A 17309-nucleotide genomic window follows, 5' to 3' on the forward strand; every position below is an offset into this window, starting at 1 on the left:
GCTGAGAGAGACTCAAATGAGATTTGTTGCCTGCATCATCCGTGAGCATCAGCTGCGGCTGTATGGACATGGAGGCCCCTTGAGTACCAGCAGAAAGTGGACGCAGCGACACACTGCTGTGGTGCATGCACACATACCTGACCTGACCTGAGGAGTGCAGAGCTAGGATTTAGGTGGTAAAAAAATGAATAGGTCCAGGGGGTTCAGAATGGTGGGAGTATAAATATATATAATATGACATAGTGCTGCTCCCAGTGGGGGTGGATTTTCCAAGTTACACCAAAGTTACACAATTATGGGAGGATTTACCACTCTCGAAGATCCATTATTGCACATAAAAGATCAACACCCTTTGCTTAACCGCCCTTCCATGAGCATTAGACCCTGTAAAAATATCGACTGTGGAACGTGAATTGTATGTGTATGGGTGTTCAGACTTGATATTTTATTGTGGCAGAGGTTGGACACGGATTCAGGTGAGGTAAGTCCAGATATACTGAATTTTCAATGTAGACACCACTGTATGGAACACTTTATATTTGGTAAAAATTTTTACCAATTTTAAATTTAAAATGGAACACTATTTTACTTGGAATATGATATGCATTTGCTTGATAAAGCAACATCTTTAAGAATGTTATAATATGTCAGAGATGTAGAAACTTAACTGTCAGAGAGACAAAATAGTTTTACTTCTTTGCCAAGCATAATATAAATGCAGGTTTGCTTACCATTCATTTCCAGCACAATGATTTCAGAGTTTTGATTGAATCTTCTGCTAAATGTCACCTTGATCTTGAAAGATTGCCCTCTCCGTACAATCAGCTCATCATATTCATATTTGGAGGTATTGTGCCTCATTTTGTTCATACCATTACGGTCACTGAGGAGGTCAATTTTGACCACCTCCAGTTTGTTTCCTGAGAAGCACACATAACAGGTTTAAACATGTAAAAACTTTCTCACTTCTCTTATACATACAAATCAAATCACTCCTTCTGCCATTTAATGTCATTGGACAATTTTTTTAATTATAGTTAAGAGACTTTATGAAGATGAATTTCCAAAGGATACGATTGTCACCCTCTCGGATAACATGTAAATGACGATGCTTCCTTCTTGTTGTGAAAATTATATAATAGTCGTGCCCAAAAAGGTCTTACAACAGCACAGCCAAACAGCATGAGATGTATTACTCTGTGTGCAATAAATGTAGTACAAAGTATATGGGGAAGAGGACAACATAAGACTCACTCGATGATGGACAACAGCTTTACGAATGGGTTCATTCAGCAACAGCAAATCCAAACACATTTGTGAGGAAAACAAAAAAAAAATATCATCTCAAAGAAATGCTCCATCGAAATCTTTTCGGAAAGAAAATGTGTTGACATTTGCTTCTTTCGGATTTCGCATTTCGCACGGTGGCCGTAGGGTCTACAAAATCTACGGCCACTAGCAATTATCGGGCGGCCGCAGTATTTCCACGGTCACACAATGTAGCAGTCACATATGTTTTTATTTTTCGGGGAGCCGCACGGCATATTTTGGCCTAAGTCAAATTTGCTCTACGGCGAGGATACGGTGGCCGGACCCCCCCCCCCCCCGAATTGACAGAAACGTGCAGCGGCCGCAGAGTTTCTGAGGTGGCCTCAGGGTGGCCCTACGCCATATGGCAATCTTTTACAGGCCATAGGGGTCTCCGTGGAATTAAAGCGCGGAGTTATAACTTTTTTTCATTTCTAGGTTGGCCGTAGCAATTCGACAAGCCGTAGCCATGACATAGATGTTCCACGTCGACCATACCTAGGGCGTACAGTGGGCTTGTGTTATTTGTGCGGCTGCCGTAAGCTCTTATCAATGAAAAATGAATTTTGCCAACCCCCAAAAAATTGCAAAAAAAAATTACGTTCTCCTTAGGGCCACCCTGAGGCCACCTCAGAAACTCTGCGGCCGCCGCACGTTTCTGCCAATTCAGAGGGCGTACGGCCGCCATATCCTCGCCGTAGAGCAAATGTGACTTAGGCCAAAATACGCCGTGCGGCTCCCCGAAAAATAAAAACATGTGACTGCTACATTGTGTGACCGTGGAAATACTGCGGCCGCCATATAATTGCTAGTGGCCATAGATTTTGGAGACCCCACGGCTGCCGTGTCAAATGTGACTTAGGCCTAATCAACCATTTTGTTGGAGCGCTTGCCTGAGTGATTAATCGTGGTGGGCAGAATCAATTCCAAAGCATTAGATTCTTGATTCCAACCATGGAATTGAAAGGAATCGAGTGGTGAACTGAAATTGATGTTGATTCCGAGTCATTCCTACATCCAAGAAACAAGCGTTGTTTTGGGGAAGAAATTTTTTGACCCTGTTCGGCAAGATCCAGTTACACATGGCCTTCCTAATGTATTAATTGAAAAGGAACACACCCCTGGGGCATCCCGCTTGCAATATAGCAGCAAAAGTAAGTCACTTACAAACTAAACTCACCCCAATGGCATTCCTTTTCAAGGAATAGCAAGGCATTTAAAGTTAGCCGGTAAAGTGTACTGATTGCTTTGCTGATGGATGGGTTGGCAATGCATCGACTGATAAGTGATAAGTATTTGATTGTTAAAGTTTTGACAACATGTCATTCAAAAAGCCAGAAGTTCAGTTTGGAACTATTTTGGGAAGGTTAAAGAAGACAGTTCAAAAGTTGCACACTCACTTTGTTCAAGACACATTGCTCATCACTGTAATATTTCCAAGATGCTAAAACATTTGATGAACCAAACACAAGTGAGAGTTCCTATTCGTGATGGATGAGAACACAGATTCAAAGAAACCAAAGTCTGCAACAGCAACTAGTTAACTTTCACAATCGAGGATTGAAAGCACTTTCGGGCCGGAATGCTGCATTACCTTCCTCTCCCCTCACACTGCCTTCCCTTCTCCTCCCCTCACACTACCTTCCCCTCCCCTTCACTCAGACTGTCTCCCCATCCCATCATGTTGCCTTCCCATTCCCTCCTCTCATGGTGCCTTCCCTTCACCTCATGCTGCCTTCTCTTCCTCTCCCCTCATGATAACCTCCTCCCAAACCCGCTCCTCCACGATACAACTCTCCAGAGGTCGAGGAGAGGAAGAGGTGTGAAAGAATGTGTTAATTGGACGAATGCTGCTAAGATCAATTTTGCAGTCTAAATTTTGAAATTTGGCTCAAGTTAAGAGATTCTAGAGCTCATCACATTTTAGTTGTAATACGTGTGTGGAAATTAAATAAAGGCACAAACACTGGTGCAGATTTTTCGACAATTGAAGGAAAATGCCCTTCCTTCCCTTCCCCTCCTCTCACACTGATCTTTTCCCAAAGCCCCTCCCCCCTTCACCCCTCCCCCCATGGATGTCTCCAGGCAGTGTTTAGCATGGCCCGTTTTACCATGCTGTTTTAACGTACCCCATTTTGTTCAATCCTGTACTAATGCCAACAGATGGGACCATTCGCCAATCTCCCGCTTTCCCTCAAGTTCCCCTACCAAATGCAAGTAAAGAGCCCCTCCCCCCTTTTTCCCCAACCAAACGCAAGTCCAGAACACCCCACTTCACCTTCACCATTTTTCACACTTTACCCATTTTCCCCCTTCCTTACTCTCTCCCCCATCATCCTCCCTCCCATCCCCCCCCTTTCTAGAGTGTATAGCAATGTGTGGTGAGACATCACTCTCCCCCCTTCCTCAGTCTCCCCCCCTCTTTTTATCTCCCCTCTTCCTCACCTTCTCCTTGCTCCCACTCCCCACTTCACTCTCTCACACCTCCTCTCTTTCTCTCTCCCCCACCCATAATACTCCCATCATCGAAGTGACGGGTTGTATTTTATAGTTGTTAATACATCAACCAAGTATCAGGATCAACCGTGAATAGCTCGTCCGTAAACAATTTGAAGAGTAACTAGAATAGCACTTGGTAGAGTGCATACCTCCACCAGGCAGAACAGTTTACGTTTTGTAGCCTATTGATAGGCTGAATCTGTATCCATACCTCAACTAAATTCTCATCAGCTTGTTCGTTACTCCCAGACCTGACCTGACCTGACTGGGATTCGATTTGTCACCTATCGCTTTGTGGTGAGGTCCACAAATTTTTGAGATATCCTGCTCAAAGGGAGTCCACAGCCACAACTGGATTGAACGTTTCGTCATCACTTGGCACAACTTTTTGAAGTACTAGTGGGCTCGTTGATCCATTTAACCAAATATGATTTGGTCTTTCCGGCCTTTTAGCATACCTGCCTGCTGTGCTGCTTGAGCATTAGCTTGTCTTTTAAACCTAGCCCAGATGTGCTTGGGCCAGGGCAGTGATTATACGTTCAGTTCATTGTTATTATTGAAAAATTATGCTATTATTATTGTTGCTAATATTATTATTATTAATTAATATATGCTTTGTTACAATGTTATCATTGTTTTTCTTCTTTATTTTGTAATTGGAATGCCATGCAGTGGAAGGACCGATTAAGCTGCTCTATATACCTGAACATGGCATGCGTTTAAAACATGTGAATTCTTCTGGGTTCTTTGTAGTTAATTGGCCTAATCAACTCAGCAGATCATGCGGATTATTTTGGTGTATCACATTTCACATCAGAAAGCTCCAGTAGAACTTCACAAAGAAACATGACACACACACACACACCTCGTCCATTTAGAGTAGGCTAGCAGGCGTACCCGGCATTGCCTGGTGTTACCCGGTCAATTTTTTTTTGTGGGAGATTGAAACACTTCCCTACACCAATTAAGAAATGGGGTCGGGGATCATTTAATATTCCCTTTCACATAGCTAGAAAGTTTTAGGCACTATGCCGCAATTTAAAAATGGCCCGTCACAGTCACCTGTCCAACTCACAATCCCATGATATTTGCGGAAACTCCGTGGCAATGCAACTGTCAAGTGACCAAGAGACACAAAGGCAAGAGGTAACAAAATCAACTTCTTACATAGAGAGATGTACTGTGCTGTACAGGGTGGTTACAAAACCCATTACCCCCCCCCCCCCACTGAATCATCATATACCCTGGTACATTTCGTATCTTCGTGTCGTGTCGATGCTAATATTTAGATTTTTATGACAATAAAATACATTTATACCTCTTGTGTGGTCATTATATTAATTTTTCAGGTGCTGCAGAGGGGATAACGGGACTTTGTAAACACCCTGTAGATTTATTGGTGACAAGGCATTGTAAAAGTGTTACCTTATAAGTGGAATTTGATGCTATTTGTGAATGGATGCTTGTGAATGTGTCTTAGATGTTTCTGGGTTAATTTTGCCCCCGATCAATAAATATGGGGCTGTTTATGAACAAGAAGAAGATGTACCGCCAACTTTGACCACTTCCAGAAGAAGTATATATATATATATATATATATATATATATATATATATATATATATATATATATATATATATATATATATATATATATATATTTCAATGACTGGTAATGTTTTATTTATATATTTATGTGTATGTGTATTGTACTTGAATACAAATATCATTAATCAAAAAGGCTTAGACACACACTATCAAGTGAGTTTTTTTTTATCCCCACCCCTAAAAATCGACCTTTTTTTGTTTTTTTTTCAAATATTTCAATTTTTTTTGTGTAAGACACTCTGGCACACACTGATGAACCTCAGAAAGTTTGACGAAGATCCGTTCAGCCATCTCTGAGAAAAATGGTGACAGACACACAGACAAATGGCTCTCTTATCGTGTCGATCATACTATGTATCGTTTTTGACCCCACCTCTAAATGGTGAAGAATCTCTTGAAAAATTAAAAACATTCTCGTATCCGGATCCAGATCTGGATCTTCACCAAAATTGAAACAATTCTTCCTAGTCACACACCCAACATGTCCTGTTAAAATACGTCCAAATCCTTCCATAACTTTTTCAGATATCCTGCTCACAGACAGACAGACAAACAAAGAGACAGGGATGAAAACGTAACCTCCGTCCACCTTCGCTAGCAAAGGTTTAAAAAAAAAAAGTTTTTTCAAATACGTCATGAAATCATCCAACACTTGGAATATCTCTTTCGATTCTAGAAAATCTTCGACTCTAACTCTACATCTCCAAAAGGACCATCTGGCAAACCCTCCCATCTACTTCCCTGACAAACCGCTTGAAGAAGTTCAGTTAATCCCTCAAAATTTTACACTTCACTATCATCCACATTCAGTCTTTTGCAAACCATATATCATACTTGACTTCCAAAAAAAACCCCATTAGCTTAGAATTGTTCATATGCTGAGACAAAATGCTTCTCCAACCACTTGATATAACAAATATGCATTGCACCAATAACACCATTGTTTGAGGCCAATTTCCTCTTTGCCTTTGCTTTTTTTTAACTCATCCATAGAAAATGAATTGAAATAGACAAGGAATTACGATAAAATTACGACGACATCAATGCCATGCATTACTTACAGTACATATCTTAGTCCTGAAAAGTAATGCAAGAACACACACAATGACAGGTCTGGCAAAATATAGACTCAACATCCGATATCAGATATCTCAACATCAGATACACTATAATCAATACTCAGCAATATCTTAACATTTGTTTCGTTCATATTCATCTGTGCAATCTCATGTTATACTGAATAATGTAAAAGCAATGCATATTCTTCACCAAGATCCAAAAGTCGAAACCTGAAGTACTAAAGGATTTTTTTTATTTTTTTTTATTTTTACATTCGCTTGGATTGTTGGATTAACATTTAGCGAAAATCAAGTACAAGAACACGAAGACAATGCGAATAATACATCGGATTCTAACAATGTGATCTCTGCATCGTGAGCAAAGTGCTTCGAACTGCTGCGACTTGAGCCTTTGGATAATTTTTACAGTTGCAAAAAAAGTACAATTTAAATTCACTCTTTGGTTTCAATTTGTTTTTACACTTTGCACAACATGTATCAATGACTTGCAATCACAGACACATCTGTAAATGGCACTCACCAGCGCAAAAGGACATTTTCTTTGCTTGATTTTGAAGAAAGATGAAAAAGTAACTTGACTGGCTCCTTCACTTTGCCTCTGCTAAACTGACTTAGCACCTCAAATATATAGTGCCAAACCAACACTGGGATGGATTAAGCCCAAGCCGGGATTTCCAATCCAACGCCCAAAGGCAAAAGCTATCGTCGACCACACCTACAGTGTCCTTGGTAAAATCATTACAAATTTGACATGGTGATACTATCGGCTTTACAAAGATCAGTTTAGACAGTGGTGTGTCGAAATTGTGTTAATTTTTATACGGATTCGTCAAATCCCTTGTTGTCATGCAGTTGTTTTTTATCGTTATGTCTTCAAAAGAAATCTGATCACATTGCTTCTCAAATAATTTTTTTACTGCAATTTTCAACCATGTCGACACCAGAGGTAGGGAAGTGCATGCCAATAATGATACCTTATAAAATGAGACAATTATTTCGATAAACGAAACACAATAATCACAGGCCAAAACCAGATAAAGTCTTAGTTTGAAAACTTCACTTTCTTAATGCACAACTAACTTGTGCTATGGCCGAAGTAACCAAATTAATATCACAGATGGTCTCTGGTTACAAAGGGGAGTAACATGATGGTTGATTAGTAAGTCTTTGGCCTACAATAAAGGAAGTAAAATATAATAGGAGTAATTGTTCAGTTAAAATCTTTAAATTGGAGGAAAAATCAATTTAGCAGAATATTGGCAGTCTGGCCACAAACATACTATTGACTCAATGCACTTGACCATCTCAAATCTGGTGTCTCCAAGCATCAAGTTTCAACAAAGCAGCAACCTCTTTACTTGAAATAAGGAACGATGAGACAGCTTCAAATTTAGCATTCTTCAATCTGGCACAACTACAAACAAAAATTACCCTTTGCCTTTTTACTTGGCCATTTTATTTGTACGAGCATTCTTCATTTAATTGCAATCATCATTGTCTTCTTCGAGCTCTTCCAGCAGAACTCCGTCTTCCTCCTCAACAGCATGATAATAGAAAAATAATTTCATGTATTTTTTTAATACATACATCAATATTTCAATAGATTAGAAAGAATGTGCATGGATTCACAAAGTAATTATTGTATTTTCATAATATGATTTGTATAATTATGATTGTAAAGTATGATTTGTACAATTATGATTTGTATAATTATGATGTAATATGATTGTAAAGAAAATATATATAATTATCATAAGTGAGAATCAGCTGTGCTGGTCTTTGGAATCAGACAAATATTGGCAGCTTGTTTCAGACTACGAGCTGCTGACAGAGCATCATCATCCACATCATTATGTACTTGATCCAAACTTCCAGCTAGATTGTAAAAATCGCAACAATTTATTCTCCCAATTCACCAGTCAGTATCCACACATCCGGTTTTTTGCATGTCGAGTTTCTTCTCAAGAACCAGTGCCTTTGCCTTTCATCTTCATCCTCCTCCAGAGTTCTCAGAGGTTGCTGGCAGAAGATTTTGTGCACTCTGGAAAATTGGCTGTCATCATTTTTGAAATATCTTCCCATGCGAGCTGCTTTTTAGCTCACCTGGAACGTAGTTCCGTTGCGCTTATGGGATGGCACGTCTTCATTCTGTCCGTCCATCCACCCACAAATACTTTCAACCTCCTCTCTGAAACTACACATCAGATTTCAGTGAAACTTTAACACAACGTTCATCACCATGTATGTACCAAAGTTTGTTCAGGGCATGAAGAAAAAATCGGGCCATAAAGGGGTCTGTCTACAGGGGTTTCCCTCAAAAATAGGTATTTGCTTTCTTCTCAGAAACCACACATGCAATTCTGATGAAACTTGACCACAATCTTCACCAACCGTGAAGTACCAAATTTTTTTCATGACATTAGAAAAATCGGGCTCTATGGGAGTGTAAGGGTGGTACCCGCAACACTCCTGCCCCAAAATATGTATTTGCTTTCTTCTCAGAAACTCACACCCAATTACGATGAAACTTGACTCCAACCTTCATCACCCATGATGTACCAACGATTTTTCATGGCATAAAAAAAGGAGCATTGGACCTGTAGCTTATCTGGGCTCTGGCCTAAAGCTGTAACCCACATTTGGTAGAATTCTGACTGGTGGCTCTAGTGAGGAAGATTTTTGAAGGAATTTACGTGATTTTCAAAACTTTTTACGAAGTCCGTCATTGTGACACATTTCCCGTCATGTGATTGGCATGACCTCCACAATTTAACATCAAGACCCTGTCCAAATATTGGAACTCAAATTTGCGATCATTCTGACTGGTGGGTCTGGAGAAGAAGATTTTTGAAGGAATTTCTGTGATTTTACCAAAAATTGACTATGTTGGCCATTTTGACACACTCCCGGTCATGTGATCAGCATGTGGACGCAGCGACGCGCTGCTCTGACGCATGCTCCCATACCTGACCTGACCTGAACTGATCAGCATGATCTTCGCAATTGAACATCCCTACCTGGGCCTAATGTTGTAGCCCTAATTTGCTGGCATTCTGACTGGTGGGTCTGGAGAAGAAGATTTTTGAAGAAATTTATTAAGTTGGCCATTTTGACATACTTAAAGTCATGTGACCAGAACGAGCTTTGCGATTCCTGTTAACAGTCAGGAGAGGAACATTGCTGTCAAATTTCAGCTGGGTAAGCCCAGCGGTTTGGCCAGAGAAGTCGAAAAATTAGACGGACGGACGGACGGCGTGTGATGACAATACCTTATCTGGAATGTAAATTCCAGATCAGCGAAAAATCGGAGTCTAAGGGGATCGACATATAGGGGGGGTTGCCCCCAAAATAGGTATTTGCTTTCTACTCAGAAACTACACACACAATTTCGATGAAACTTGACCACAACTTTCATCGCCTGTGATGTACTAAAGTTTGTTCACAACATTAAAAAGGTTGGGGTCCAAGGGATTCTACGTCGGGGTTGCCCTCTAAAAGTGGTATTTGCTTTCTTTTCAGAAACAACACGCATGATTCTGATGAAACTTGACTTCAACCTTTATCACTCGTGATGTACCAAAGTTTGTGCATGGCATGAAAAAAGAATCCATAGGTATTTATTTCTCTGTTACATATTTTGTGGGTTATTCATGCCTACCAGAAGTTCCCTGTTTGTCTTATCCAGCTACAACCAGGTGAGCACCCAGGGTATTGTCCCTATGTTTCTTATTTGTGCCCACATCACTTCTCCTGTTTTGGATCGTTCCCCGATGAACCTTCATTCGCTCGATTAAACCCATTCGTTGCTTGAATGAATAATTGCCCCCTCTTTTTATGGCGACATGCTGCTGCCTTCGTAACACACAAACTAAAACTTGTACAGCGAGGCCAATACAGTGTCAGTGAGGTTAATTGGTTTGGTAACCTCCTATATGACGTGCTGAAAAAAATAAATGATTAATCGGAATGAATCATAACTTAAAAGGCACAACCAAATGGCTGTTTAGCTGTTTACATACACAGCTAATCTCCCTTCATAAATTGCTATTTAAACCTGGTCATGAGCTGTGCCTGAACAAAGATGGCTTTGATAGCGTTTAGGAGTTTGGTGTGTGCTCGCAAGAAGCTTGCAAAATGCCTTTCCTAAATTTGGCCCTTTACGTTTTGGTTATTTCTTTGAAATAAGTATGCAGAGTGTCTCTCGGTGTCCGTCTTTTTTGTATGTATGTTAACATTTGACTGAAACATCTCACAAACTACTCCACCGATATCAACCAAATTTCGTATGATGGATCAAGATTGTTTGGTCTCATGGGGGTGTGCTCCCCATCTGGATCTGCCCCTATAAGAGGCTGAAAAGGTGGTTTCACCTGAAATTCAGGTAATTTATTTGAAAATCTTCTCAGAAACCAATGGCCAGATGCAGACCAAACTCTTGAAGAAATAAAAGGACCATGCCATTAACCATCAGGAAATATAAGGACCATCAGGTGTCTATCTGTCTGTTTGTTCGCATTTTTTTGCAAGAACCGCTGGACTGACAACCACCAAATTTGGCACACAGCCCAAATCTGATCTGGGGATTGTCCAAAGGATATCTTCATCCACCACCTGAGCCTTTAAAGATCACTTTTCCAGCTTTTTCATTTAGATGGAATCTCATTGGTTAACATATATCACGTGACATAGAACACGGACAAAGGCCAGCACACCTGATTGGTCGAGCTGTGTCTTCCACCCATTGGCTCAGTGCACAGCTGGCCCAATTCCAAGCACAATTGGAACCTAAGTAAATAAATAATACGTTCACCGTTTTCGTGCAGCAGTAAGCCAAAGCTATTTGCTATGGTAAGTGGTGTACAGTAGGTTCCTATTCACAATCATCACACCATGTCCGTCCCTTGAAGATGTATGGTTTAAAAATAGTGTTGTATAATTCTGTAAAGGATCAATTTGCTTTGAGAAATATAACTTTACAATGCCCGCGCTTTCTGCCTCCCTCACGACTTCCATCCGTCCAACAGTTTTTCCATTAAGAATCATTCCTGACTGTGACTGGGCATTTGGTATTATTTTTCACATCCTCTGACAAAACCTAAAGAGGAACCCAAATGCTCAGATCACCTCAACGCTAATCCATCCCTTGTGTCTTTTTTCCAATTTATAAAGTCGGTAATTTGCTGTGCATTGTCAGTGCTGTTGTGCCGTGCCGTGTCCCCCACGATTGAGCGGAAGAAACAACTGTCACTTTAAATTTTGCACAATCTCTGCCGAGTTACACATATGCACCGGCGATTTGAGTTATGGCACGGTACAAATGGCGTCCGGGGAAAGTGTTAAATGGGATGATCCCATAACACACAGGGCACCTGGTCAGCATGAAACGTGGGACAAAGCATTCACCACCCATTTTTTTCTGTGGTGTCCGTGGTGCCTGGGCAGTGTATGTCCTGTGTCCATGGTGGAGTAAGAGAACTGATTTATCAATTAATAAAAAAAAATCCCTCATATACCAGTACCTTCAAATTAAGGGAAACACAAAGCCTTCATTTTCAATGGCTTTCTGAAAAGAAAAAAAAAAACATTTTCGATTTGGGTTCTCCTTAACACTCGACTAAAATATATCATGACAAAATACGACCACAATTGACTGTTTAAGATGGAAAATGCATTTTAAGTGAGTGAGGAAGACCCTTAAGACCTTAAAAACTCTTCAGACCCCTTTACCCACTGATGTACTGGCTCTCCTGCCCCCGACAGTTCCCTCCCACCCCCACCCAGTCAGTTCTCTTGCATCTGATCTGCCTGCCCATTCTCAGCCCTGCCGGCTCTCCTTTTCCCGCTTCTCAGTACCGCACCTGCCAACCTGCCATTGAATGTCAACAGTGATCCACCTGTTTGAGATGAATGCACTCTGTAGGTAAACTGCAAAAGTGGGTGAGTGACTATCTTGTTTGTTGAAATTATGTCCAACTTTAGCTCATCCTCAGCTGGAGAAAACCATTAATTCAAAGCATTTTCAACAAGAAAATGAGCAATCAGAGATTGCAGACCCTCGCCTGGACTTCTTTTGAGTGGTGCATATTTATAGGTGTTAGGGAAAATCCAATATGGCTGTCAAACAATGTGACCTATGATATCATATGTGACCCTTTTGTTCCTCATGGACAGGCGATCATACGTGTAAAGTTTCCCCTCGATCTGTTTTGCCACTTCAGAGAAGAATATTTTTGAAAGTTTTTTTTTAAAACAATAGGTTTTTGGATCGGTCACGAATCACGTGACTGATGACGTCATGTCTTTTTTTCTTCTGTGGACCATTTTATACGGAGATGACCCTCAAATTGTCATCCTGATCGGATGTGGCATTCTACATATGCAATTATGACGTCGTAAGAAAATCATACTCATTCCCCATGAGGACTACTTGCTATGTGCCAACTTTCAATTTTTTGCTCGGTGCAGTTTCAGAGATACAGAGGTCCAAAGTTTTTCCGTTTTTCCAATACGGCTGCCACACCACGTGACCTATGACGTCATAATGATCATTGCAACATTCTACAGATGTACTCGGAACAATGGTGAAAATTTCGTCTCAATCTGGCAAGCGGTTACGGAGAAAAAACATGAAAGTTCTGTGTGGACAAACAACCAAACACAGACAAATGCACCCAAATGCAATACCCTCTCCTTCGGGAAACAAGGTGCATTGCTTTATAGTGGGGCAACTTAGCTAAATATAGCATAACAATTGTGAATTTTGTGAGGAAAGCACCAAATTTGGCACATGAGTAGCCTATCATATTATGAACAGATTTGGATATTGGGCCATCTCAAATTCAGCCGTTGATGGCTGTGGCAGCCATTTTCCACTGCCATCAAAAATTTTGAGATGGCCCAATATCCAAATCTGTTCATAATATGATAGGCTACTAGTGTGCCAAATTTGGTGCTTTCCTCACAAAATGCACAATTGTTATGCTAAGTTGCCCCACTATTAGCTCTTATGTTTGGGACAAACTATGATGTCAAGGTTATGGACCTTTACAGTAAAATAAATGAGCAAAAGTAGATATATAAGTATAACTTCAAAAGTAAAGATAAAAATGGAGAAGGAAACACCAACAAATATAATGTACATTAATTTAACAGTCCCTGCGTGTTGTTACCATCATGAGCAAATTGACTGCTCTCATCGAAGAGTATACAGAAATGGAAAACTTGGATACTTGGTACTGATATTGTAGTGATGGCATCGTACACAAGTAGGTATATGTTTTTGGGGTTATTCAGCAATTTCGGCAATTCTCTGGATGTATTTCATTGCATCAATGATTTGGACAATGGGGTTAAGAGTTGGCTTTCTAAATTTTCAGATGACACAAACATTGGAGGTAATGTAGATTGCAGAGAGGGTAGTAATTCCATTCATGAAAGTGTAGGTATTTTAATGGATTGCACAATAGATTGGCAGATGGAATTTAACGTAAAGAAATGTAAGCTGCTTGGGATGGGTAAGAATATTGACATTAGAGACTGCACGATGCAAGGGGAGATCTTGGAGCGTATCCTGCAGGAGAAAGATCTGGGGGTGGTAACTGGTAACAGATACGGGGGTAATCGGACAGGACAATGGCAGGAAGCTGTTGTTAAAGCTAACAGGATTACGTTGGATTTGTAGAGGGTAAGTTGTAAATCAAAAGACGTACTGTTAACACTGCACAGTCATATATTATGTACAATTTTGGTCATCACATCTGAGGAATGACAAAGCCGCCATTGAGAGGGTTTGACATATTGAGCTACTATATTGTTTATGGACCTCGATAGACTAAGGGGTCCAATGAGGGGTGAATACTGCAATAGTTTTTATAAGGTTTGGCTGCACCTGGATGGGTTGAGGGTAGAGCAGTAGCAGCAGAAACCTGAATCCCATCCAGGTTCCTCCTGATGATTCCATGTTTGTCTATTTGGCTTCCTCCTGATGCTCCAGTGTTGTATTTGGTCAGTTATTTGACTATGAGGAATGGCTGAAGGAGAGTGGCCTTTATACATTATAAAGGAGGCGATTATGAGGATATCTGATGGAGATGTTTGAGATAAGGAAGGGTGTAGAGAGAATAAGTGCACAATGGCCCTTCAGTAGGACCAGGGGACATGGAGCCTGAGAATAAAGCGGATGAGAGTTTGGGCAGCAGTAAGGTAGGGGTCTTTCAGTTGGAGAGTGGTGTATATATGGAATGGTCTTCTCTGTTAGGGTAGTGACAGTAAAATCAGTATGTTCTTTTAAATTGGGTTTGATACAAAATAATCCACCTTTCCCCCCCCCCCTTCCCCTACCACCGAGGATGAGGAGAAGACTTGGGATTTTCACCTGTGCACATTGCACCGCCTGGTGTTGGCTTAATTGTTAGGGTGGAGGGCTGGGGAACCTGGGAACCTGAGTTCAAATCCCACTCAGCTGTTAAATTAATACCAGGTGGGGTTGACTGCCTGTCATCCTTCCGAGGTCGGAAAAATGAGTGCCAGCTTGCTGGAATACTGTGTCGGAGTGGTGACCCATCAAGGATTGTGCCCAATAGCCAAGGAGACTGCTTAGGCAGCACCAACGCTCTACACAGAGTATGGTCCCAATGGATGGATGGACATTGCACCGTGCACGCTTGTTTGCTGAACCTTGCCATCGGGAGGGGTTTATTAATACCCATGGTTACAATATAAATTTGACTACCACCCCCAACCCTCATGCTACTCCAGGGGGAGTGGGTGTTTCGAGGAAGTGTAGAATCTATACGTCCCATTTTTAAAGTGAGGTTGGGGTCTGTACCCTCAATGAGGACTTGTATCATTGTATGTTTTTTCTTTTTTTATGAATCTATTCCCCTGCGCTTGTGTTTCAATTGTTTTATTATATCCTTCAAGATTGTTGCAGCTCAGCTTTTGAAAGCTTTTTCTGTTAAACAACGATTGTTAAAAGCAAATTGTTTCGCGAGGTTATTTTGGTGACTATTTTTTCTTCTTCATCAATTTATCTGATGGCTGTATCATCAATCATTCATTGACTTGCTCCACCCTGCCTCCAGGAATTAACAAAACCACTTTGCACAAGTTCCAAATTCATCTTCTTGGGAACGTGGAAGAAATCTCTTGTGAGAAGTTCACAGGAAGAGTGCAATCGTATACAATATTCTTGTGGTGGAGAGGGCGAAGTGCTACAACCTGCCACACCTTCATCATCAATGCTACCGACATACCACCTTGAATTAAATTAATTTTGTATATCTTTTGCCATGCTACAACTTGCAAACCACCTTCAATAATTTATTTTACATATGTTTAAAAATACACATCACTGTCATATACTGTCGAAGCCCGCAATTCGCGGAATCGCTATTCACGGACCCCGTGCATTCATGTGTCATAAAGTGTGACCTGCATCGATATTGGCGCTTCACGTATTCACGGGTTTTTCTTTTTACTTCTATTTTTTATTACTTATTATTTTCCACTTCAGGAGTGATCTCCTATATCCACCTGGGAAATTGGAAATCTGCCGACACAGCATTAAATTCCCTTACCTACAGCCTAATTAGCTTACTGCACTTCCAATCATCAGCAAGGTCATGTAACATTATGTAACAAAAAAAAAAGTATGTTTGAGTGAATTTTTTGGTTGTTTATCTTTTATTAGGTCGTAAGAATGAAGAAAAAGCATATATTTTATGTCGCTAATCGTTATTAAGGAAATTACACCGATTTTTTGAAAAATAACAAAAAATTGTATTATATATTTACAGAAGAAAATTGCAGAAAAAGGTATTTGAACATTAATGAAACTATACAACAGCGTTGAAACATACAGGGATATGCTAATCAAAAGTAAAACATAGCATACTGTTGATCGTTTTGTGATTTAGAAAATATTTTGAAATTATTTTGAAAAAAATATGATTTTTTCAAGTAGGTTATTCAAGTATGATTTATATGATTCATTCAAGTAGTTATTTGATATATGTTACATTTTGTTTCCTTTCTTTCTCTTCAACTCGTCTTATTATATTTGTTCTTTTATTAAAAGATATTGTCTCATGATGGCTTCTGCTCGAGGTTCCTGCAAGCATGATCCTGATAACTTCTGCTATGTCTGCGGAGTCTTTCTGAATGTCAAGTCAGTCAAGTGCACCATCATTAAAGGGAACCTCTTCTGTTCGGCTTACAAGGCGTACTTTGGAGTTCAATTAGGGGACCAGGACAAGAGTTGGGCGTCACACGTGGTTTGCGGAAGCTGTCGGTCCACTCTGTAGTCATGGTACAGAGGGGAGAAACGAAAACTGAAGTTTGGTGTGCCAAGAATCTGGCGGGAACCAACAGATCACTCAAACAACTGCTTTTGTATGGTGGTGGTGACGTGTCACCGCAGGGGAAAGAAGACGGATGTGTTCGACTACCCCAATGTGCCATCATCTCTTCGTCCAGTGATGCATTGTGAGGAGATTCCAGTTCCCAACCCTCCTCCGGTGATCACGAAAGATGCTTGCACAAGTTCCAGCAGCGAAACAGAAGATGCCCATGACGATGTCTTTGTTGCAGAAGATACCCCGCTATTCCGCATTTCCCTAACCAAGCGGAGCTCAATGATCTTATCAGGGACCTCAGACTCACCAAATCAAAAGCAGAATTACTGACATCCAGGTTGAAACAGTGGAAGTTGTTGGACGAGAAATGTCGGGTAACAAAACAGAGACAACGTCATGACATATTCTCTCAGTATTTCACACTGGATGAGAAAGTGTGTTATTGTCATGACATCAACGGC

The 17309-nt window shown here is 40.6% G+C and overlaps 1 protein-coding gene and 1 pseudogene across 1 annotated transcript in view; both read right to left on the reverse strand.

The window, feature by feature from the left end:
* LOC147022710 (protein-glutamine gamma-glutamyltransferase K-like) overlaps nucleotides 1-7162 on the reverse strand; it is a 46652-nt gene extending 39490 nt beyond the window's left edge. The window contains exons 1-2 of the mRNA XM_085887507.1: nucleotides 7014-7162; nucleotides 732-920 (exon numbers count right to left, since the gene is read on the reverse strand). Of these exons, the coding sequence (XP_085743633.1) occupies nucleotides 732-920; nucleotides 7014-7029 (205 nt within the window). The 5' untranslated portion in view covers nucleotides 7030-7162. The remainder of the gene's footprint in view (nucleotides 1-731; nucleotides 921-7013) is intronic.
* A 773-nt stretch (nucleotides 7163-7935) lies between these two features.
* LOC147022711 (uncharacterized) lies at nucleotides 7936-16801 on the reverse strand (annotated as a pseudogene).
* Nucleotides 16802-17309: the final 508 nt, after the last annotated feature.

This window comes from Eptatretus burgeri, chromosome 7, assembly GCF_056783735.1.
Source record: "Eptatretus burgeri isolate ZD-2024b chromosome 7, Ebu_testis_v1, whole genome shotgun sequence".
Lineage (NCBI taxonomy): Eukaryota > Metazoa > Chordata > Myxini > Myxiniformes > Myxinidae > Eptatretus > Eptatretus burgeri.